This window comes from Coptis chinensis, chromosome 3, assembly GCF_015680905.1.
Source record: "Coptis chinensis isolate HL-2020 chromosome 3, ASM1568090v1, whole genome shotgun sequence".
In the NCBI taxonomy this organism is placed as follows: Eukaryota; Viridiplantae; Streptophyta; class Magnoliopsida; order Ranunculales; family Ranunculaceae; genus Coptis; species Coptis chinensis.
In genome coordinates, this window is record NC_141458.1 from 115696923 (window position 1) to 115720955 (window position 24033).

Below are 24033 nucleotides of genomic sequence, written 5' to 3' on the forward strand. Positions count from 1 at the left end.
AAATCTCAGTATCAAGTGTTATTCTCGTTGTGACTTAGTTACAAGTCACCGACTTTGTCACTCTTGCATTGGGCAAAGATTTTCTGGTATTCAAAGGTGAAAACTCTCTATTTCCCCTCATAGTGACTTGCATTGAAAATGCTCTAAAGACCAATAGACAAAAGTTTCATATAAATGATCAATTGATCAATTTGCAGTTGGCTTGATCATATTACTAAATGTCGTGAAGATTAAAAAAAAAAACTATGAAACTTATGGTTCTCTCTCTCTCTTTTTGGGTAAATACTTATGGTTCTCTCTTCTCTTGTAGCATAACACACAAGTTATCACAATATATCAGTTCTATAGGGTCTTGATGTAACTAAATTTAAAAGATTTAACCAAAAAACGGCATGGATCACTAGATTAGGTTTCTTTAATGGAGTCGAGATCTCTACAACCGGGTATAGAGATCATCCCTGTAACCGTGTTATTTCGTCGTTAATCCGAATTCGAGATGTGTGTGTGTGCCTTGATACCTGTGTGTGTGCTCCGAGATGTGTATATGTGCCAAGATACGAGATGTGTGTGTGTGGTACGGGGTTATAGAGGAACCGGTCTCTTCTTTAATGGTTCGGAAATTACATCGAGTACTGCCATACCAAACCATGTGTCTCTAGACTCTAGAATCATAGCACACATTGTTACATACCTACATAGATATTTCTATTCATAATGACATGAAAAGTATGTAATGATATCCTTATTTTAAACAGCAAAGCAGAGGGCCTAAAAAATTATATTCAACAAGAAGGTCCCAACTCCCATTTTCTAGTGAAAATCATTTTCAAAACCAACCATTTTTTTTAATCGCTCTCAAGGACAAATTTCGGATGAAAATAATTCTAAAAATCAATTTTTGAGTGAAAATAACTTTTAAGGACAAATGGTCCGGATTTAAAATAAATATTTTCCGATTTTACTCATTTCCGTAATTTTGTTATGAACAATGAGTGTTCATACCTTATGTTGATGTCTAAACAATGATTGTTTATATCCAAATAAGTGAACGTACCTCATACAATATATTGATATATGAACAATAATTGTTCATAGTTCATGTTGAGATACAAACAATAATTATTCATACTTCAATAGGTGTTCTTACTAATCATACATTATATTGAGGTATGAACATTGATTGTTTATACCCCAAATAGATATGAACAATGATTGTTCGTAGCATAGATATGAACAATGATTGTTCATAGCATGTTGATGTATGAATAATGATTATTCATATATATCCCAAATATGTATGAACAATCATTGTTCATATGAACAACCGTTCATAGCTTATGTTAATGTATAAACAGTGATTGTTCATACTCTAATAGATATTTTTACTGATCATACATTATGTGTGAGGTATGAACAGTGATTGTTCATACTATACTCCAAATAAGTATGAACAAATCTGTTGATTGTTCATATCCTTAAGGACAAATGACCGAATTTGAAATAAATATTTTTCGATTTTATCTTTTCTGTCATTTTGTTATAAACAATGAGTGTTTATACCTTATGCTGATGTCTGAACAATGATTGTTCATACCAAAATAAATGAACGTAACTCATACAATATATTGATGTATGAACAATGATTGTTCATAGCTCATGTTGAGGTATAAACAATGATTGTTCATATTTCAATAGGTGTTTTTACTGATCATACATTATGTTGAGGTATAAACATTAATTGTTCATATCCCCAAATAAATATGAACAATGATTGTTCATAATATGTTGATGTATGAATAATGATTATTCATATATACCCCAAATAGGTATGAATAATGATTGTTCATATGAACAACCAAACAATAGTTGTTCAAGCTCATGTTGATGTATAAACAGTGATTGTTCATATTCCAATAAGTGTTTTTACTTATCATACATTATATTAAGGTATAAACAGTGATTGTTCATACTATACCCCAAATAAATATGAACAATGAGTGTTCATATGATTGAAGTATGAGCAATGATTGTTCATAGCTCATGTTGAAGTATACGATATATTGATGTATGAACAATGATTGTTCATAGCTCATGTTGAGGTAGGTATGAACAATCATTGCTCATATCTCAATACACCGGGTCGTTTCGGTTGGGTCGGAGTTTTTATTATTTCATAGTTGGGGTATACTTGACTTTTCACCTACCGGAGCCATTTTTAATTTCACGTCAAGAGTATATTTGACATTTTATCTACCTGGTTTTTGTGAGTGATTAAAAAAAAAATGTCCTCTAAAGTTATTTTTTTCCCCAATCTATTTTGGAGAGTAACTCCTTGCATATTCAAATAGCACGCACCGTATGACTGTATGATGAATCATATATACCAGCAACATATCGTCTAAACTACTCGAATCTTGAAACGATACTAGCTTTATAATTTTTTTATTTTTATTTTTTTTTCGCAAAATTCTAAACTCAATTCTGTGATGCACTAGAATTGTCTTTTGCAGTGTCAGGGTCTGCCTCAACCCAAACTATATTCTAAAAAAAAAGAATTGCCTTTTGCAGTGTATCACAAGTTCAAAATATGAATGTTCTATTAAATGCCAGATCAAAAGAAAGGAAATTTTTTTTGATATAGAAAAATGTTTTGTTAAGAACTCTTTCCCCAAATGAACCTCTAAACAGAACGTATTTGTTTTGTTTACAGCTACAATGAATTTCTGGGCTCCTAAGGTCCCACGGCGTTTGCTTACAAACACGAAAGTGCTACTTGTTTGACTAAAAACATTACAAGTGGTGACATCTGAATGACTCCGATGGCTGTGGAATCTTCTACGTGTTGCCAATTTTGATTATTGTCATTTTGTCAAGTCTACACATATTTTTTAATTCGTTTGTTTCAAATAATGACGATTTAAGCAGCCAGAAGGCAAGAAATGATGATTTAAGCATGACGGAAATAAGTTGAGGTCTGATAACTGGTGGGTTTCATTTTTTTCAACGATAGATACTCTGTTAATTGTTTTTGTTGGCTTGTTGCTGTTTTATTAAGTTTTACAACTTAGTTTTCAACATGCTTGTTTACAGCATCGTTATTCACTTGTTCTTCGATGGAAACATAGCCTGTGTAAGTGTGTGACTGGTCCTTTATAACTTTCCACGTGTTTGCCCTTAATTTTTTAAACATGTTCAAATACAGAATAATTTTGTGGACTGGCAGTCATCTTCTGTCCACAAGACAGTAATTGGTGATTGGTGGAGTCGGTGCATACGAAAACTGTTTATTCTGTCCGAAAAACTGTTTATGTGTCTGAAAATAATTTGGACCAATGAAAAGCTACTGATTCGCTGATTTCGCTCTCTCTCATTCAAATAACATCAAAAATGCCAAAACCATGGCTGAAGTCAATTGCCAACATTCAAGCCTTGGTGGGTAGGCAGTTGGAGTAGGGGTGAAAGTGGATATCAAATAATTAAATCCGATTCGGATTTCGTATCTGAAAATTTTGATATTATTCGAAATTTTTTAAAAATTTTGGTTATTAGATTTGGATTCGGATAATTTTTTGTGTCCGAAATAGTTTCGGATATGGATTCGGATATGAACATAACCGCATCTGATAATATATGTTTCGATCCAAAAAATTAATATTTATTGTAAATTGCTAATTTATTCATTATTCTTTGTAGTATAAAATATTTTATAAAATCATAATAACAAAAAAAATAATATTAAACAAATCAAATAAAATTTAAATAATATTAATTTTCAGATCGGAAATTATCTGACCAAATCGGATTTGGATATTCTTTATATCCGACGATTTAGATTTGGATAGGCAGTATAAATTTTCGGATTCAAATATAGACATATTCAAATCCTAGAAAATTAGTTTAGAAGAGTTAGTTATAAATATTTAGTAGTCCTAAGACTCCTCTTAAATTTGTTTAGAATTTAATACCCCAATTTGACCAGAATATGGAACTAACCACCTGTTATCCAACTTTTACTCGGTTGAAGGAATAAACTGAAAGGCGAAAATATCCTCACTTGGAAAACAAACATAACCGACTATCTACCCAAGAACATAGTGGGATACAAAAAAAAAATTGAATTTCACACAAAAATTTGGAGAAAGGTTTGAGATTACAAAATGTTTTTAGGGTGTTTTTTTGGCCACATTTAAAAATGCATATAATGAAAAAGGGATGTGAAGGGTGCATCGAGTGTATGAGTAAGTTATGAACTTTGATTGAGGAATGAGAGCCCTTTTGGACAATACTTCTTTGATGCAATACACCAGTACTTTTTGCCTATATGAGTGGCCCAGGATGTTTAGGGCTTGAAGTACACCCTCAGACACTAGCTTTTCGGTAATGAAAAAAGGTTAGGGTTTATTAGGGCCAAATTCCCACCCTAGAAAAAAAATATTATGCCTCCAATATTTTGTGGAGGCATTTGACACTAGTCGTTAAGTCTAAACTCCAAACCACTAGACACTAAACCCAAAATCTTTATAAACTAGACCCTAAGCCTAAACCCTAAACCTTAAGACACTAAACCCTAACCCCTATAAACTAGACCCTAAGCCTAAAGCCTATAAACCTTAAGACACTAAACCCTAATCCCTATATCTTAAATTTATAAACATTAAACTCTAAACCAACCCGTTTCATTTAATAGTAGTTAATCAAACCCACAAAATAAATAATTAAATGCATTTTGTATCTACATTTTAAAATGCATGAATTTTAAAATGCATGGTGTGTATGCATTTTAAAATGTATAATTTATAACGTGGTGCATCTGCATTTTAAAATATATAATTTATAACATGGTGCATCTGCATTTTGAAATGTATAAGTTTATAACGTCCACATTTGGATGAAAATAGATAGTGTCAAATTTAACTTTTGGAGTAATACACGGTACTTTTTGCTAAATTCTATTCAAACCCAAAATCTACTCTTTTTGTTCTATTAGTTATCTTATCTAAAAGTAGTTATCTTATTCAATCTTTATTCTGGTAGTTATCTTATCTACAAGTAGTTATTTTGGAATGGTGAAAAAGAGAATAATTTATATTAAAAAATAACATGTGGCACTTGGTCTCGAGTCAAAAGCTTAGATTCTAAAGATTTTCTATAAAAAAACACTTATGGCGAATAAAAACAATGTAGGGGTATTAAAACCCAAAAAAATTATGGATAGGACTTTAGAGTTTTTTTTTTAAATGAGACTCTCTAGCCCAATTTCTTGTATTCAAATCCAAACATATCCATTTGCACCCCTAGTCAGCAATGCACCAAACTGAGTGTTGTTCACTTTCTCCCGATCAAGAATGAACCACAATTAGGGGGTCAATAGATCGGTTTGGATTGGGTTCTGAAAATCCAAACCCGAACCGATAAAAAAATTAGAAACCCGAAATCAAACCGAACTGATAATATTATATTTCATTCAAAACCGAACCGAAAATATATATTGCAACCCGAAACCGAATCGACCCGAATCAAAAACTATAAAATCAATTAAATTCTAAATTAAATCGATTAATTTTAGTCACACAATTGATAAAAATACAAAATTAATCATAAATATTACTAAAATGTCATCTTATCGATTCAAATTCATATCGGTTCGGTGGAAAATAAACCCGAAACTAAACCAATATCTTATTGGTTCGGTTCGGTTCGGTTTCGAGTTGGTGGAGAATAAACCAAATTACCAAAACCCAAACTATTTTTTATCGGTTTAGTTCGGGTTGGTTATCGGGTTATTGAAACCCATTGACAGCCATAACCACGACAGACCACTTGCGCAACACTTGATATTCCAATTCGGCAACCAAAATATTGAGAAAATAAAAGAAAAAACACATGCATGCGATTGTATTGTAATTTGACTAACCGACTTTAGTCCAGCTCACAGGTTTACAATGTTACGACAAACCTGGGTTCAGACGTTCAGTAGTCAGTGGGCGGGGGGGGGGGGGATAGGTCTATAGGAATTGGACTGCAGCACGCTTTAGTCAGTCCCCATAAATCTCAAATGAAGTCGTGACCCTGTGAGGCATTGACAAGGCATCCCGAAGTCCCGAACTCATCGACTCATTTCTAATCTGACATATTTTGTAATGCATCTGCTCGAAATGGCACCCCTTACTCCCTTAGGTCGCTGGCGATAACGCACGTTATCACCAGCGACCACAACCACCTATATATGTACACCTGTATCTAGTTATGAATGTAAAGGTAGTGTGAGACAGGCAAATGCCACTGTAGAAAATAAGACATCAAAATTCCGCAACCAATGGTCTATACCAAGACCATATGTATTGTAGGCTTGTAGCTCAGTGTGAGATCAAGTACTTTTATGAACACAAGTTACATATTTTGGCTCTTTGCCATTACTACGGGTGAGTAGTATACAGTACAACAAGAGATCATCTATCAATCAACTATATCACTACTGAAGAGCTTGAACTTGCTTGCGTCAAGGACCAACTTTCTTACAGAGGAGAAGGTGCCCATAATTCCTGCACCTGTGAAGACAACCATGATAGACATATTGATCCAATAGATGAGGCTTGATCTGGAAGGCTTGTAGGTCATGTTGTATAATAGCATGGGGAGAATGAAATCTAGAGGAATGAAACCAACAGCCCCAACAACACCATTGATATCACCAAAGAATGGTAGCATTGCAGCGAAGAATCCACAAAACATCACGTAGAAGGTTCGGAGCAGTATCCTAGGGATTAAGTTTCTCTTGGAAAACATTCCTTGGCTCACATCTGCCGACTGCTTTTCCATAATCTCATAAGCAACTTGTGAATAAACCTGTATTACTATCACAAGTTCAGAACAAACAAATTTAATGACTGATAGAAGTTATTAGTTGGTCAATATGGAAATATCATTCACCCCCCACCCGAATGAGTTTCATTGACATATTCTTGTGACCGGGTTCGGGGAGGATAAAGCGTTCAACCTTGGTAATATAGTGGTGTGGTCACTGTGTGTCTGTATGAGATGATAATATGGTCATGGGTTAGTGCCTCTACAGCTATATAATTTAAGCACTGTAGGTCTAATGATATGTAGCACGGGATTTGCAAGAGATAGAGAGAGCATGGTTTACCTATTGATGTGTTTATAACTGCGTTATACTGAGATGTGCACAGTGCGCAATTTCAAACACGGTCTGCTGCACCAACAATTATGTAAAGATATAGCTTGCAAAGAGAGATCGGAATACTCTGGATTTCATTATTTTAAAGCCAGTGACACACACACACACACACAGAGTTCGTGTCCAGTGCAAGTAATTTCTAGTTTGTAAGTGACATGCCACAAAATGTAAAATTTTACTAGCACAGCAATGAATACCCACGACTAAACTTATAACTTCCAAGTTCCAACAAGAGGAAGCTCTAGCTGAGACATTCTACATGTGCATAAGATTTATACTATGTGGATATGTCTAGAATCTAGATAACATCCAGCTGACACATTGTCCTAAGGTGTAGCAAGTGAAAGGGTTGTGACTAGATGGCATACCAGTCCAATAGCAAAGAGTTGAAAGAGTACACAGGCGACTGCAAGGCCCAAAACCCATGTAGGTGCCAGTGCAGGTCCTTCATCTGGAATTAAGCTCTTCAGAATATTTGAGGTTGATTTGTTACCAAAAGCCCAGTAACCCGAAACAGCTGCCGAATAGAAGGTAAAGAATATCACGGTGTAGCACATAACAAGTCCTTTTACCATTTTTCCTGTAGCTGGTGGAGCCAGAGTGGCCTGTATGAATTACAATTCACAACTGAAATTTTGATGATAATTAGTCCTAAAAAAAATTTACTGAAAACGGGTGTCACTTGGCAACTTCTATTGAAAGTGTGAGCACTACTGTTCATTCTTCAAAGCTCACTTTATTAGAATATCTCAGGAGTTGAGACTCAGTTTTAATTATTAAAGATAAGGTTACTATACCCAGTTTTTAGATATGTTAAAGGTGATTTAGGAAATAAAAGTTACCTGTATCTCCGGAAGAATTCCATTCCCAAATATCGCAGCCAATATGGATATTGAAGTGAAAGCATCAAATGTTCTTGTGGCTTTTGAAGGATCTAAGGAGTACTCTTTTTTAGGTGCATTTTTAGAAAGCCCTACACAACAATCAACAACAGCAAGACTGATCTTATAATAAGATTTACAATTACCACACAATAGTATATATTTAGGCTATCGTTTGCCTACGAATATTTTCAAGATAAAAAATTCATTTTTATATATAAATATATTGCATAGAGGTATAAATTTTATATGCATCTTAAAAACAAGTCAGAGCACAACTTTTTTTTACTTCACATGAAGACTATATTTCCCCAAGATTAAATGCGCTATCAGAGACAAGCAAGTGCCATCACTGACGATACAACTAGGAAGATAACAGATAAAGAGGACTTCCATACCTGCATTAATGCAGGCACCAACGACCAGAGAAGTGTAACCCAAGCTTAGAAGAAGTGAACCCAGGTTAATGTGTCTGAGAGAATGGAAAGATGGAAGTTGAGATAGAACAATCATAACGGCTGTCACCATTGCTATGAACTCATACAATTTTAAGGGCCCATCAGGAGAAAGATTTGTGTACATGATCTTGTACACCAACAAAAGGAAGCAAAAAAATTGTCAAATAGCATGATAACAATGGATGACAAAATAGAAGTTAGCATACCAATTAAATATTTGAATTCCTGAAATTTCACTTTGTAACACTGACAAGTGACAATCAGCATATATTTGGAAGGCTATAATATAGTTCAAAACTTAAAAACATAACTAGGAGAGGCCCCTCTGACTAAGTATTGGGGTATTTCATGGGCCATCACTTAGTATCAATGAAGTATTGCAACATGTCAGACCCTTATATTTAATCCCCCATTTGAGAGTCTAATGTGCTATTTAAAAGTTGTATAGTTCTAGTCAGCGTATATGAATATATAGATTACCATATGTTGTTGTTGTTGTTGTTTTTTTTTTTTTTTTTAAAAATACAGATACACTACAATATGTTAGTCAACACCAGTGGTATCTGTATTCAAAATTATCCTAATCCGAATTCACAAAAGAGTTCACATTCGATAAAGGCTAGTATAGAATAGAGGTCAAATGTTGCCCACATGCTATTCATACTTAATTTCATTTAAAATGATTGAAGATAGGGAGTTAAATTAGGATCATGGCTCTGGCCACTAATTGCATAAGTTCAGCAGCAAGTTCAGTTGAAAACCAATATCCTGTGTTATCTTAGCATCATGGTTCAAAATACAGGATCAGCTATTTCTTACTGATAAGGACAAGGGTGTTGGGTGAATGGTGATAGTACCTGTAGGCATTCGCCTGCAAGAAGTATTGCTCCAATCCCAACTCCAGTGTTTATGGCCGTCTGGATGAATATTACAAAATAAAACATTCCTCCAGATCCTATAGAAAGAAGAAAGTAAATAGATGAAATTTAGGTTCCAAAAAACAGACAAAAGTTTAATCTATCTATATTGTTAGTTAATAATTCCCCTTTGGCTGCTATAGATAATTAGATCATCCATACCTAAAGGTCAATTTCTTTCTAAAATTTCACATTCCCAATACATTTTTCAAAATTCTACTTCAGTAAAGCATTCAGTATATACCTCAATACTATGCACATTACAAATTTTCAAAGCTGATTCTAAGTTGTAATTCATATTATATATAGGGGCAGAGTCTCTTAATCAATTATCAATTGCTTGTCGATTAGGTTCACTGACCAGTTCCATATTGGATACCTATCATCCAATTTAAACACTGTTACATGCTAGTTGACTTTCATAATATATCTTAGTTTGCAATTCAAAACTTTACGGACAAAGTTTTATTTGGCTCCAGCTACCCCGAGGATATTCTCATAGGGATGAGGGTCCGCAGACCGTTGGATGTGTGATCCAATAGTCTGAAAAATCAAAAACATAAAAAATGAGAAAGAAATGAAAAGATGTTGTATTTCTAGACCGTTGGATCACACATCCAACGGTCGCGAACCCTCATCCCTATGAAGACATCCTTGGGTTTAGTAGTTAGAGCATTTTTAAGTGAGATACTATTCTTGGTGTTTTTTCATTTTTTTCATTTTTAGGAGAGATACATGTTGATGAAAACATCAAACCAAACACCAAATCAGCCAAAATTTAGTTCCAGTTTTGGTGTTGTATCAAATCTCTCGGTTGTTTTGGAAAACCCACACGGTTTTTCTAAAACCGCATTGACTTGGGCTAAATAGTGGGCATCAATAATGTGGTTTTGCGAAAACTGCGCGAGAGATTGGGAAATAAAATAAAGAAGAAAGTTGATGTGCGATACAGTTTCTGAAAAATCACATGGGTTTGGGCTTTAGTGACGCAGTTTTGAGAAATAGCGCAGTTTATCTAAAACCGCATCATTTAATGTCGAATATTTAATATTTCTTCTTAAATTGGTCGGTGTTTTTTAGTTTGGTATTTGGTTTGGTGTTTTATTGGTTTCCCACCTAAACATACTCTTAGCTCATTTATTCAGATACGTGACTAGCTAATTTATTCAGAGACATAAGTATAACTACTTGCGTCATTGCGTGTGTAATGTATGATAGACGAGTAGCAACCTACTACTGTAGCTAAAAGCCTAAAACACCACCAGAAAACTAGCTGCCCTACCCCATGCGTGTATTAAATTATTAATGATAGCCGAAAAAGGAACGTACGCTAATCGTAACGCTATCATTACATTTTAACTTTCACATTATGAAAGTCAATGTTAAAAACTGTAAAGAAAAGAAAAAAGATTTCGGATTACCTAAGACATCAGCAGCAAGTTCCCGAAATCTAATATGCCGACGACCTTGTTTCTCACAATGTTCAAGAACTTTGGACATGAGATAATAAGAGTAAAAAGTCACAACAGCCATGGTGGTTAAACAAAACAAACCAACCATCCAACCAAGTCCTCGAAACGCATATGGCAACGTTAATATCGTGGGTCCGACTATTGCCGTAGTGAGATGAAACCCAGCATGCCACCAAGTTCCTTTCGATTCTAAAACGAAAATTGCACCGGCATCACCTTCACGAGACTTTTCAGGAAACGGGTCGGGTTGTGGAAGATCCGCCATGGAAGATGGTGGTGGTGGTGATGGGGTTAGAGAAGACGAAGAACGAGGAGATGGGTTGAGATGATCATGGACTTCAGAATGGGTCGAATCTTGACCTTGTTGGGTTTTTTCATCTGTTTGTCGGATGCGTTGAAATAAGGCAAACATGAATGATGATGTTGAGGACGAGGATGATTTTTTGTTGCCTTTGCCGCCCTGGTGCATATCTTTGCAAATCGAATGCTTCTCGGATATTTTTCACTATGATACTTCCGATTTCTTTAGCTCGCCACATCATTGGTAGGTGCCCACTTATTATTCTAGTTTTGACTAAATTTGAGGTGAGTGATGAAGAGGACGTCGTGCACTGTAAGAAATCTTTGTTTAAGTCACCTAGCCACGTGAATTTGTTCGGGTACATTCAAGTCAAAGTGCATGTGGGTCTCAACAATCAAGAGTTGGTTATTTCTACACTATATGATAGCCGGATCTTTAGGAAGAAAATTTCTCAATCTAACTGTGTATCTCTAATTTCTCTATTTTATGATTTTAGAACCACCTCTTTTAATTATTTTAATCAGTTCTCTCTTTTTTAAACAATTTATCAAAAATTCTCTCACTTTATTGAAATTATAATTAGTTTCATATTATTTAAAATAATTTATAAAACTTCATTCACCTCACTCAAATTATATTCAATCCCTCCTAATATTTTTATATTATTTTTTAGATTATAACTAGAATTCAAAAAATTATACTATCAAGAGATGTTAGAACGACAGATTTAAATATTTGAAAAAACACCGATGCGTGAGCATACTCGTCGGGGTTAGGGTAAGTAAATAATTCGTGGGAGTAGATTATCGTTACGGAAGGAAAGAAGGAAGTGATTGTTTGGCATTTTATGGGTGGAATTACAAAAATGTCCGTGTTCTGTGAGGTGCTACTGTGTCCTGATTTCGTGTTCATCTATCTTTTGCAGCTAATAATGCCAACAGGAATTTTTGGCAGTACTTCTACACAACCAGAGAAGCCACTTTCATAGTTTCAGAGTTTAAGGTAGTTGGTTGACTTGGTTCTTCTCGAAAAAATGAGCCCATAAAACCATACGTCCATACTTATAGCGGCCCAATAAGATATGCCCAACTCGATGTATGTTGGGGCTTGGATCTAGTAATTTTGTAAGTGGACAAGTCCATTTGTAGCCCCAGTTTAAAAGCATTTCCAATGCATGTGGATATGGTGGGAATGTGACAATATTTATCTCTTTATAGTTCAAAACCTTTGCCCAATGCAAAAGTGAATATGGTGGTGACTATTTTTCCAAATAAAAACGAGAGTAAAACCTTCAACCGAGATAGTGGCTGAGTTGTGAACTTCGGACGGGATGTTGGATTCCGTCTGGATTACAAAACTCATCAGACGGAATCCAATATCCCGTCTCACTATATTTTTTTTTCTATCTAGACAGAATCAAACATCCCATCTGTTGAAAGTGAGTTGTTTCGTGTCTGTTGATATTAGACTCACTAGACGGGATATTTCATTCCGTGTCGTTATAAAATACCAGACATGATGTTATATTCCGTCTCAATCAAAAAACCTTTAGACAGAATCCAATATCCCATTCGAGATTATTTTTCATATTTGCATTGGGCAGCCTCACATTTCTTTTCACCAAAATGGTGGAAAATAGAGAAAATAGTGGTTTACATTGGGAATGCTTTAAGCAGTTGCATGCATAAACCATAATGAATTTGAAACTTTCCTAATTTTTGCAAAGCATTTTTCGAAACTTTTCGTGCCATTTAGTAAGCTCAAAACTAACTACTGTATTTCATCAAAAGTTAAGATCAGTTCGAGAAATTCGTGTATGTGATTTTTTGTGGACAATAAATTGGTTCCAAAGACAATTTTGAGTGAAAATAATCCGAAATGACAAATAGCCGGATTTGAAATAAATATTTTCCAATTTTACTCTTTCTATCGTTTTAGTATGATTGTTCATACCCAAATAAATAAACATACTTCATACACTACGTTGATGTCACACTCTAATATGTGTTATTACTGAAATACTGATCATACATTATGTTGAAGTATGAACTTATGAATAGTCAATGCATCCTAAAATATTAACAGTGATTGTTCATACTCTAATAGGTGTGAACAATGAGTGTTCATACTTCTGATTGACCACACATTATGTTGAGATATAAACAGTGACTGTTCATGCCCTAAATAGATATGAACAATGATTGTTTATACTATATATACTAGGTCGTTCATTATTTCGTGTCAGGAGTATACTTGACATTTCATCTATCTGAACCGTTTTTAATTTCACGTTAAGAGTATGCTTGACCTTTCATCTACCCCATCCTTGTAATTGATTAAAAAAAAAAATGGTTATGCAAATGACTTTTTCCTTTTTCCCTAATCTGTCATGGAGAGTTACTTCCTTTTTTGTGGATGAATAATTGCTAAATAGCAATATTGTGTGTACTACAAAAACAATCTAGTTTCGAAGTAGTTCACATTTTGTTTATTGAAAAAAAAAAAAACATGAAGTTTGAATTGTAAAGCTGAACAAGTAATGGTCATAGTATTCAAACTTTAAATTTCAAAATCTTCGATCATTCCACAAGATTAATAAATTTCGCTTCTTAAGGTAACGCCATCAAAATTTCCGATATATCTTATTCCCGATTTCTTAACAAACTTAAACTATCACTGAATTTCGAAAGTTTCGACTTTTCGACAAATTAGTTGGGCCTCCTTTTTGTAAAGAAAGAAAGCCCACTAAAGTAGGTGATCAACAGCAAACCCTCGTGAGTAGAAGAAGAAGCAAAAAAAGGAAGACGAGGAAAAAAAAAATGATCTACCGAAAGTGGAGTCTGTTGACTATGCCAGCTATAATTTTTGCCCCCGTAGCAGTCGTCGTGGTCGCCGGTACTTGGATATTATCTTCTAAAGAAGTAAGCCCACTTTCAATCTATTTACAATATTCTGATTTCCTTCATCAAATTACACCCGCCCCAACAATAATTCAATATTTTTTACGCGTATTATTTCATCTGTCGGTTCAAAATGTGTTTCAATAGCTAGGAGTGAGCTATAACATTCTAACATTACATCTGACATTAGACCTAGCTTGTTTTGTTAACTTCCACACTTGTGTAGGGGAACCCCAAAAAGAGTACTCAGAGGAAGTAGGGTAGGCATGGTGGGATTGATTAAATGTGATTATATTTTATCAATGTCTTTAGTGGTACATGACTACATGCAGCAAAATTTCACCTCCAGCACCTCGTTTACGTTCCCTATCCAGTGTGTGGCGGTCATCATTTTGATCCATTGGTAGAGAAAGGAGACTTTAACATGCGGGGAGAGGGAATCCAAAAAACCAAAAATGAAAAAATTGGGAAATGGAGAGGAAGTGAGTAATGGCAGTAAGAAGAACTCTGAAAGTATTATTCGATGACTGGAGATGGTGAAGGGGAAATGGTAGGCGTGAAGATTGATGACAAAGATTTCGAACTGGAGTTGAGTAGATTAGGATGGAGAAGATGTTTCGGATGGAGAACATATTATAGAAGTCAGTGGGAAGGCGGAGAATTGAGAAAGTAATTGAGAATTTTCGTGGAATACATATCTAAGATCGGATCCCACAATGTATTTTTTTGACAGGTGGTTGCAGTTCCAAATATACCCTAACATATATGAAGAAGTTGTTTTCTGATAAAAGGACAGAGAAGTTGTTGCAGTGGGCGATGTTACTGACAGGTAATGGGAGCCTGAAAATGTGGCACAATTTTAGCCAGTCTATAACACTCTGCAATTCTGTGAGAAGAGGGAAATTAGGCAGCTGGCTAGGCTGGAGCAGGTGGCTTTGGAGGGAGGCACGCAACATTGTAGTAGTAGAGCTAGTACTTGTTTATTATTTGTCAGTATTCTTTGCGACATGGAAACTATCTTTATGGTACGAAGTATACTGCGAATCTGTATTAGTAGGGCCAACTATGTTTTTCCAGAAAGGTTCAGCAGTATCTATGTAAATCGGTTGTCATTTATTTTTTTCATTGGCTCACCATTTTTTATACTTATTTTTACCAATTTATGCTTTTCACGTTGCTGAAAAACATTATTCAAAATTTGCAGGATACTAAGAAAGATGAAGGAAAGGATGTTTTGTCATCCACCAAGTAAATGGCAAAAGGGGAGCAGTGACGACATGCATTAAGTACTTTTAGCTTGTTCAGTTGTTTGTGTGTTTGTGGAGGCTTTACAAACTTGTATTTGCAGCTGGACATGAATCGGTTTGTCAAATAATTTTGAGTCTATGAACTTGTTACTTTCCGTACTAAAGGTTTTGGGGAATACTAACTGTTGAATTTTTTATACATAAGTGTAGAAGTAGAGTAGACATTCTACTATAGTATAACCAGTTGGCAGGGTCGAGGTGTAGTTCTGCTGTGTTTATTTTCTGACTTTTACCCATAAAATGTATTGAATTGTTGTGCTCTGTTGTGCTCCATCAGATTACCAAGGAAACCCTTTAAAAGTAAATAAATAACCGATGACCCAGCTCAGCTGCATTTCCCGTCTTACATTTAGGCAATACATTGAGCTTCCAGTGTTTTAAACTGAAAAATGGACGGATTGGTTGAACCATGCTCTGTCAGTGATTCCAATCAAATTTCAGTAATACACTAATACATCTTAATCGTGGTTACTGGCCACCTTGCTTTTAAAGTGTACATATCAGCTTCAATTTGAATGGAAATCTGATTGTTGTTTCAGGGTGTGCAGTTTGTGAAGGCAGGTTTGTACAAGACAGTCTTGTCCAAACGCTTGAAGATACCACTCTATCCTAGATTTACGCTTAGCTTAGTTTAGCGTAGGATTTTTTTTTTTTTTTTTTTTTTTTTCTTGTTGGAGGCTTGGAGCCACAGTATCTTATAATCGGGACTGCTTCTGTGCTTTCATCCACATCCTCTTTCGTCTCCTGCTCTTCAGAGGCCGTCTTTTTCAAAATACTGGAATCAAAGTTGTAATGAGAAATGCTTAGGAACAGTACGGAAACAAGTTGCGTTCTTCATAAGTTCATACCCCACCTTATTGAATGACAGTCTAGGGAGTTTGAAAGTTGTACTTGAATACTGATTTGTGTCTCTTTGAGGTGGTCTGTATGCGATTCATGCATCGCACAGGTTGCTTGTTAGCACCCCCTAGTGTGTATAATTGGCAGGGGGCGTCTTTTGCATAAGGTATATCCTTACATGAATACACTTTTTCAGGGTATATGCATAGACTTCTACCATCTTCCACAATTGATCTGAGACAACTAGCGTTAAGGCACCATTGAAACATGTTTCAGCTATGCAATAATGTAGGTCTCAGCTGTGATAAACGCATTTTCATGGCTAGCCTAGTTATTGCAGATTCGTTCTAATTGATCCCAGTTTTTATTAACTTGATATGAATCAACATCTGACACAATAATCAAGATTTGCAAAAACATAATCAACTTGAATATCGTCAAGTGCCATTGAAATCACATTCAGAAGCTAACGCATTCTGTTCAATAAAAGCACAAGATTATTTAAAACTAAACAGTTGACCATGGTAGGAAAACCAACTGTTACTCAGTTCAACAGAACCACTTGAACAGAGTCGCTAAGTTTATGTCAAAGACGGACCTGACCAAACAAAGACTTGGTCACACAAACATAACACGACCATTAACAACACTTCTAGTTCGAGTATAATCAAACTCCAACAACCTCACTTATACTCAAGTTTCGCAAACCCCGATCTTCCGACTGTTGTATTCTTGCATTTCCTTTTTGTATGCATTCATGCATTTGCTGCTATGTCTATGTTATTCCAGATTTCTTTCTCTGTTTCATTCAGTTCCTGCAAACAAGGCAAAGTACCAAAACTCATATTAGATGAACTTCACATAAATTGTAAAAACTTCATGGACCACAGTATTTTCCTAAAGATAGAAATTTTGATCATACCTTCCATTTGACTGAAATCAGGGCATTGAGTGTTGCATATGAAAAGGAACCTACCCTCCCACGCTAACCCCATTACCAGTCCAGTTTACCATATGAAAAGGAAAACCAAGGAACTAACGTGTAGCAATAGAGTCTTGGATCCTCTGTCGTAAAATGTGGTTTTGGGTAAATTTTGGCACAGACAACTGTGATTAAATTAAATTCCTTTAGTTGCAAACTTCAAGTCGTGTCTCATGTTTTTTATCAGATCAATGTGATTGTGATCCTTCCAAGTGAGGCTCTTGACCTCTAGGAAAATTCGTTTCAGCAAGCGTTCATGTCTTCCAACTTCCAAGTATTTCAAATTTTCAATACAGATATATTTCATTTCATTCACGGTCTACGAAATGTCATTCACTTTGCTCTTGGTGAATTGCTGTTGACTGTTGAGGACTGAACCATTGACGGGTGTTGGCCTGAACTCTGGCGTCTGGAGGATAAGAACAATCTGCACGCAAAAACAGTATGTAGAAACCTCACCTTTCACCACATATAGTGATATGTCTAAAATACCCCCCAACGCTCCCTATCCCAATAGAGATTAGAGAAAAAGAGGAGGGTAAAAACGGGGAAGGCAAAAAAAGTTAGGGTTGTATAAATACAAAGGTGAGGTTAGTAGAATGGCTTTCATCATTAGTTTAAGTATGAGGCTCGCTCAGGGGAGGTAGGGAGTTTTGTTGGGTTGTTGCCCCTCTCTGTTTAATAGAGCCGATGATTACTTCCACAAAATAAACAACCCTTCTCTTTCTTTCTCTCTCTCTTTCTTTCCGTTGATGTTGGTGTTGTTACTACTGTTAACAAACACCACCACCGTCATCACTATCTTCTTCTTCTTCTTCTTCTTCCTCAATATCGCTTGGGGGCAATTGGATAAGAGTGTTCATTTTGCTATGGGCTAAGCCGCATTGGTGGGAAGTGTTCATTTTTGCTAAAGTTCTGAAATGCAAGACGCATTGTCATTATCGATAACAAAATAAGGCTGTGATGATACGAAAGTTTTCAGCTTTGATCTACAGACGTGAGGAAAGTAATCTCTGGATATGTTTTGGCGAGGTAACTTGGGTTGCAGCCACTCCCAAAGATCTTTCCTTTTTGTTTGAGAAAAGGCGAATCTGAGCCTCAAAATAATCATCTTATACAAACTTCAAAACGCAAAACAATTTGAGATTTCTCCTTTTTCTTTTAATTTCTGTAAAATAAACTCATTAAGATACGTGTGGATTTTTGTTCTTCAGATGAATAAAAACTGGATCTTTACGACCCCATGCCAAATTAAATTCCGACCATTGAACTATCGGGATATTCTGGTATGTCAACAGTACACAGCTGCAATAATTGGCATTCCAATAATTCCGTCACTTTATCCGATTTCATAGCATATTGCGGTCCAGACTCCAGACACCAGAAAGTACTGCGGCTCCTTGCCCCGATCTGTAGTCATTTACTTTTAAAAAATCCGTGATTTGAATGGTAAAAATCTGGTGAAAAAGTGGATACAAGATCGATCGTGAACAAAACAGTGCTTTAAGCTTCTTCCAAAGTTTCATGCCAATAATATCTCAGACAGAGTGGCTGCATCAAATATCCAACCTATTCGACTTGGTTAAATACTTAAATGTTGTAAGAAAACTATTCAAAACTCTAAGTGAGGCAAACAAAATTGTAATTTTTTTTCCTAAATTTCCACAACACATTCTTTTGCAGGAAGTCAAACTTCAGCTGCGATAGGTCATGATGCTTCAGTTGATCCAGATGGTGGTGAGCAAGTGTTCTTTCTTCTTCTTCTTGAGCTGCAGTTCTGAAACTTCTATAAAGACTATAGCTTCCTCAATGACAAATGACTGTTTTTGCACGATCACCAAAGACATCCCACCATATGTGCAATTCAAGAATATGCTCCAGCAGCTTGAAGATTTTGGTAAATGCCTATATGCAGTGATAAATGTTTGTATTGCGAACTCCTTGGAGGAGGAAAAGAAATCAATCAGAGGATGCATGGGTCATCTTTAGTTGTTCCATTTGCAAAGGGTAGCTTGGTAGGAAATGTGTACAAGGTCCTTGTAACCACCAGTAAGAGGAAAGATTGATAGGTGAATTCTGGTTTGTATGCTAAGCTTGCTGTACTTGTAAAATATAAAGGAAGGAATTTCGCAAGTATGTTATTGCAGACTGTAACTGTGATTCTGTCCGACAATCATCTCGAAAGTTTCTGCGTCAGGGTTGTAAGTAGCTACCCCCTATTTTAGATATACGAACTAGTAATTACACTCTCTAGATAATTGGTTGACATAGTCTTTTCCAGTGCAGTAACTTTCGTTATACTTTTTGTTAATTGTTTAAAATCCAAGGAATTGAGAACAAATTATGCTTCTACCAACAAAACAACTATTAGCATTATGGACCCTTGAGTAAAACTTTTCAGGAAATTTATTTAATTTTTGGAGTTGATTTTAATGTGAACACCTCAATGCTCAAAAGAACTTCTCAATGTCCACCTCAGTCTCGGAATCATGATCGGCTATCAAAGTTAATGGAAGGTATAACTCAGAGACACTAAACAGTACGTATACCGCGCATGCACAATTAATTCTTTACTCAAGGAACAGTGTGTATAGTTGTTACCAAAAGAAACTGAACTGTGCACCTCCAAAAATTAAGTCATGAAGGTAATCATACACTAAACACAGACGGCAGTGTGCAAGGCCTAGTGGGGCAGTGGGCAGCAGTTGTGCGGGACAGTAATGGTTTTGTTGTGGCAGCAGCGCATGGCAGATCTGAGTACAATACCATAGCACTTGTGGAGTTACAAGGGTTGGAGCAAGGGCTCAAGCTAGCTGAGAAGTATAACATCAGAAGAGTGGAAGCTCAGACGGATTCATCAAATGTGGAAACCTTTCTAAGGCAGAAAAAATATCCATGGCAGGCGAAGAGACTTATCAAGAGCATCGCAGCATTACAAAGTAGGCTCAGTTTCTTCTCTATTAAACATGTTTATCGAGAGGTGAACAAATTAGCTGATGCTCTAGCAGCAAATGTTCCAAATGTAACATTTATTGAAATTCTTCCTAGCTCCTTTGCAGAGGATGTAAGGAATATTATGTATGATGATGTAATAGGAAAGGAATACGAGAGATGTAATTGAAAGCTTTTGTTATTTAATGAAAAGGGGTAGGGGGCCTCTAAAACAACCTCGCTTACCAACCAAAAAAAAAAAAAAAATTAAGTCATGAGTGTAAAAAAAGAGTACGCAGACAAAATGAATAAGTAAATAAACAAATTTTATGCATTTATCGTGTTTAGAATATACATTCGTATACTAATAATTTAAACAGGTACAATTAGAAAGACGGAAAGAGGGGAAACAAAGGAAAAGAAACTTCAGAGACATTTAAGTGGCAGTAGATGCCTACATTAAGGGGATGGCTCCCCTAAGTACAAATGGCGTAACAGGGCCATTCATCCACCAATATTCATTTCGAGCTGAGAATTCAGAACCTGCAATTTTTCAGTGTGATATAAATTAAGCGCAAAATCACTGCCGCAGTTTACACTTTTCAACCATCTAATACCATCTTCATGACCAAATCACTCCATGAGTCTATTGGCCCAGGCAGGCACCAATGCAAACAGTCATTCTGAACTTCAGCATTTTTATCCTGTGCAAATGGGTGGAAATGCCTATACGGGCCTGGATGTCCATCGGGTCTCAGTAAAGCAAGATTGGTCGTGTCCAAAAGTTTTAGTTTCACCTTGTTTTTTGATGCGACAGCTTCGGCTTTCGTAAATTCCTCTAATTCAATCTTGCGTAGTATCACATCGAGGTCTTTTAAACTAATTTCACCGTCTTTAAATGGCACAGTTCGTTGACAAGTTCCTCCACTGAACCACTCACCGTTCTCGAAATGATCTGGTGTTGCACTCCTGAACAGGATCAATCCCTTGTGATTGGATGTTACAATGAAGTTAAGCACCCGGTGGAGCGCTTTGCGGTAAGCATATGGGAAACCAAGTTCTGTAAAGTTCCTCTTAGGACAGTAGTGGCACCCCTGTATTGTGTTGTTCTCGTAGTAAATTGCTGTTTTGAGGAACCATTTCCCACCTGAAATAATCATGTAATCAAGGCTCTGAAATTGGTCAGCCCATTTTTTATCAAGTTTGTCCAGATGCAACTCAATATCAGATGTCGAAACACCATTTACATCTTCGAAAATAGCAGCATTTACAAGGAAAGGGGACCAGATCACCGAAAGTGTGAAATTGTACGAGGGGAAGAGCCATCTTTTGGATTTGTACTCCTTGTCATGATAAACCTCATGCCCTTCTTCCACCTGAAGTAAATAAATAACTCGGGTTGGATAACGTCAGATAAATGTTCATGATTTTAAAATTCAATGATCTAAATATGATGCTAAAAATATAAGCAAGCGTGTTAGTTTTAACCACCTGTCATGTTTATGTGTCCTTTTTAAACTGTGGGCGTTTAATAAGAGCTATCCTTCAGAAGTAACAAATCAAAATATAGACATGGTGGGTCTTTTATTGTACATTGAAAGAGGAATACTGAGATTTTTCTCAAAATAGTAAAGAATCATCAAGACTACTTAATAGGCACTTAAAAGAAGTAATTACGGCTAATTACAGGTAGTATTTTTATGTATTTACTTCACTAGTGACAATACTAGAACTGATCCTGTAGTTCTCCTGTTGTTCTATGTCAATTTGAAGATATATATTTTAGCAAGAGAGTTGCATGGACCCCATGTCGATTTAGGCTGTTAAGCATTCTAGTTGCATACACTGAAGTATTATCCTATATGATGTCAGAATAATTCTATGAAGAAGTAATGAGTAAGAACGACCGAAAGTACACAGAAGTATTATCCTCTATGATGTAAGAACTATTATACAAAAAAAGTAATGAAGTAAAAACTGACAGAAGTAAGGAAACCATACTCTTTGAATTATTGCGTTAGAGCATTGGCTGGCTATATAACATGTGGTATCAAAGCCAACCCCACATCCCAGGTGTGAACCTCAGGAGGGGGCGGCACAGAGGCTTAATGAAAAAGTCTTGGTGTTCTGTAAGGGCATGGTGCCAAGTCACTTATACTGATAGGTGACTGTAGCCGCCAAAACAGAAAGGGCTACCATCGGGTCTGTGGATAGAGTGGGTCGGCAAGGACGAGGACATCAGCTTTGGAAGCGTAGTGGAATGTTAGGATCCTAATTAGCTTTCCGCTCCTTGACAGCTTGCGCTTTTGAGGAGTTTTCGCTGCCTCGCTGGCTAATTACACCTAGAGTCTTATGTTTCATATACGCATATTATGCCATCAGTATGTGCTATTGTGCTATTATAAATTGTGCTATCAGTTCTTTTCAGCATATCAGTTCTTTTCAGCACAATAGCATAATTTATATGCGCACCTGATGGATGCTGCAGGCAATGTGTTTGCCTTGATAACTCTATACTTCCTACTGCAATATATTTACTCTGCAATAAAGCAATCCTGAGCTGTGTGTTTGTCATATCTTTGCCCCTGGGTATGGTGGTGTATGTGTTCCCCTTATTAGACATGTGTTCCTTTGACATTTCTTATCGCGCCTCTCTCCATCAGCTCTAGTGATTGTAATAAGGTTCTCAACAATTGGTATCTTGCTAGTTTGTTCCATACATCACTTTTCACAATAAACCACCAAGAACAAACCCTTAAGCATAATCCCAGGTGATGAATAGTTGATCTAGAGATAAAATGCAACTAATTAATCTAAATGCCACTGTGTTGTATGAACAATATTGAGAATGATAAGATAGAATGTCGCTAGCTGCATTCAAATACTATTATGCATGTGGTTCATTTTGCAACCCAGAAATAGACAATCCGGAATGGATTATGCAAAATTCTTAACAAATATATTCACCTATAAAAAATTAAAAAATAGATTAAAAAAAAAAAACAAAGATATTTACCTTTGATAGAATGCAAAGCAACGACTGAACATGGTTGCGAGAAATCGAATCACCAATAAACGCCCAAGATTTATTCCTCATCAACTTAAGAAATCTCTTTGCATCAAACCGCGGTAGCTCACAATCCCGAGGTTTCCATCTCCAATAAAGATAACCTGAATCGGGACGCCCATTCGTCATACAGTTCTGATGTTGCTGAATAACAGTGCAGCTCTCATTAGTGTAAATTGGCCCCGAAGGGTTTCGAATCCAACTTCCATTAAAGATATCACATTTTCCTGCATCAATTCAATATAACCACACCCATCATCTAAAAAAAAACTCCTAATCATACAAAATTCTCAATATTACTAAGAATTACAAATTCTGAATACCTTGGGGAGTTTCGACAACAATTTGAGGAAGAAGCTCATTGTCTTGTTCAACACCGTCGTCTTTATTATCAACAGTGGGAATTTGAGTAATGGGAGGAGGAACTTCAATTGAACGTGAAGAGAAGAGACGAAAAGCAAGACACATTACGAAAATTGAAAGAGTAAATTTTACAAAGAGATGATTGTGTTTTCGAAATGACCATATTGGGTTCTCCTCAAATTTCAATTCTTTCCCCATTTTTTACTCTTGATCGATCACCACTGAAGAGACAGAGAGAGAGAGAGAGAGTGTCAAGGGTGGAAAGAGCCAAAGAGAGTAGTAGTAGTTGTGGTGTCAAAAACAGGCCACTTCAATTGTGTGTGTGTAAAAAGAGCGGTAAATTCGAGTGAGTGACCCACAAAGACAAGAAGAAGATTTTGAGACCAGTAAAAAATTAGTTTTGACTGAAGCATAAT

The 24033-nt window shown here is 36.0% G+C and overlaps 3 protein-coding genes and 2 long non-coding RNA genes across 5 annotated transcripts; 3 read left to right on the forward strand and 2 right to left on the reverse strand.

The window, feature by feature from the left end:
• Positions 1–6305: 6305 nt before the first annotated feature.
• On the reverse strand, positions 6306–11685 carry LOC147513316 (Transmembrane amino acid transporter family protein). Its single transcript, XM_086596355.1, has 6 exons — positions 10876–11685; positions 9395–9492; positions 8478–8664; positions 8041–8171; positions 7567–7803; positions 6306–6846 (listed from the first exon to the last, which is right to left on the reverse strand). Exons 1-6 carry the CDS (start codon positions 11393–11395, stop codon positions 6457–6459), a joined length of 1563 nt encoding a protein of 520 aa, XP_086452481.1. The 5' UTR covers positions 11396–11685; the 3' UTR covers positions 6306–6456.
• A 2274-nt stretch (positions 11686–13959) lies between these two features.
• On the forward strand, positions 13960–15570 carry LOC147513317 (uncharacterized). Its single transcript, XR_015215397.1, has 2 exons — positions 13960–14148; positions 15332–15570. It is a non-coding gene; the product is annotated as an uncharacterized LOC147513317 (long non-coding RNA).
• A 2284-nt stretch (positions 15571–17854) lies between these two features.
• Positions 17855–19389, forward strand: LOC147513318 (uncharacterized). Its single transcript, XR_015215399.1, has 2 exons — positions 17855–18855; positions 18940–19389. It is a non-coding gene; the product is annotated as an uncharacterized LOC147513318 (long non-coding RNA).
• A 376-nt stretch (positions 19390–19765) lies between these two features.
• On the forward strand, positions 19766–20377 carry LOC147513319 (uncharacterized). Its single transcript, XM_086598900.1, has 2 exons — positions 19766–19772; positions 19923–20377. Exons 1-2 carry the CDS (start codon positions 19766–19768, stop codon positions 20375–20377), a joined length of 462 nt encoding a protein of 153 aa, XP_086455026.1.
• Positions 20378–20496: 119 nt separating this feature from the next.
• LOC147513320 (protein trichome birefringence-like 25) lies at positions 20497–24033 on the reverse strand. The gene is made up of 3 exons (XM_086596358.1): positions 23578–24033; positions 23204–23481; positions 20497–21563 (listed from the first exon to the last, which is right to left on the reverse strand). Exons 1-3 carry the CDS (start codon positions 23813–23815, stop codon positions 20790–20792), a joined length of 1290 nt encoding a protein of 429 aa, XP_086452484.1. The 5' UTR covers positions 23816–24033; the 3' UTR covers positions 20497–20789.

Excerpts from the sequence above, each read along its gene's own strand:
- LOC147513316 (XM_086596355.1), bottom strand. The coding sequence starts at position 11,395 with ATGCACCAGGGCGGCAAAGGCAACAAAAAATCATCCTCGTCCTCAACA. Across the intron at positions 9,493-10,875 it reads ACTTGCTGCTGATGTCTTAG|GATCTGGAGGAATGTTTTAT; the intron begins GTAATCCGAAAT and ends TTCTTTCTATAG. Across the intron at positions 8,172-8,477 it reads TGGTGCCTGCATTAATGCAG|GGCTTTCTAAAAATGCACCT; the intron begins GTATGGAAGTCC and ends ATTGTTGTGTAG.
- LOC147513320 (XM_086596358.1), bottom strand. The coding sequence starts at position 23,815 with ATGGGGAAAGAATTGAAATTTGAGGAGAACCCAATATGGTCATTTCGA. Across the intron at positions 23,482-23,577 it reads TGTTGTCGAAACTCCCCAAG|GAAAATGTGATATCTTTAAT; the intron begins GTATTCAGAATT and ends GAATTGATGCAG. Across the intron at positions 21,564-23,203 it reads TGCTTTGCATTCTATCAAAG|GTGGAAGAAGGGCATGAGGT; the intron begins GTAAATATCTTT and ends TATTTACTTCAG.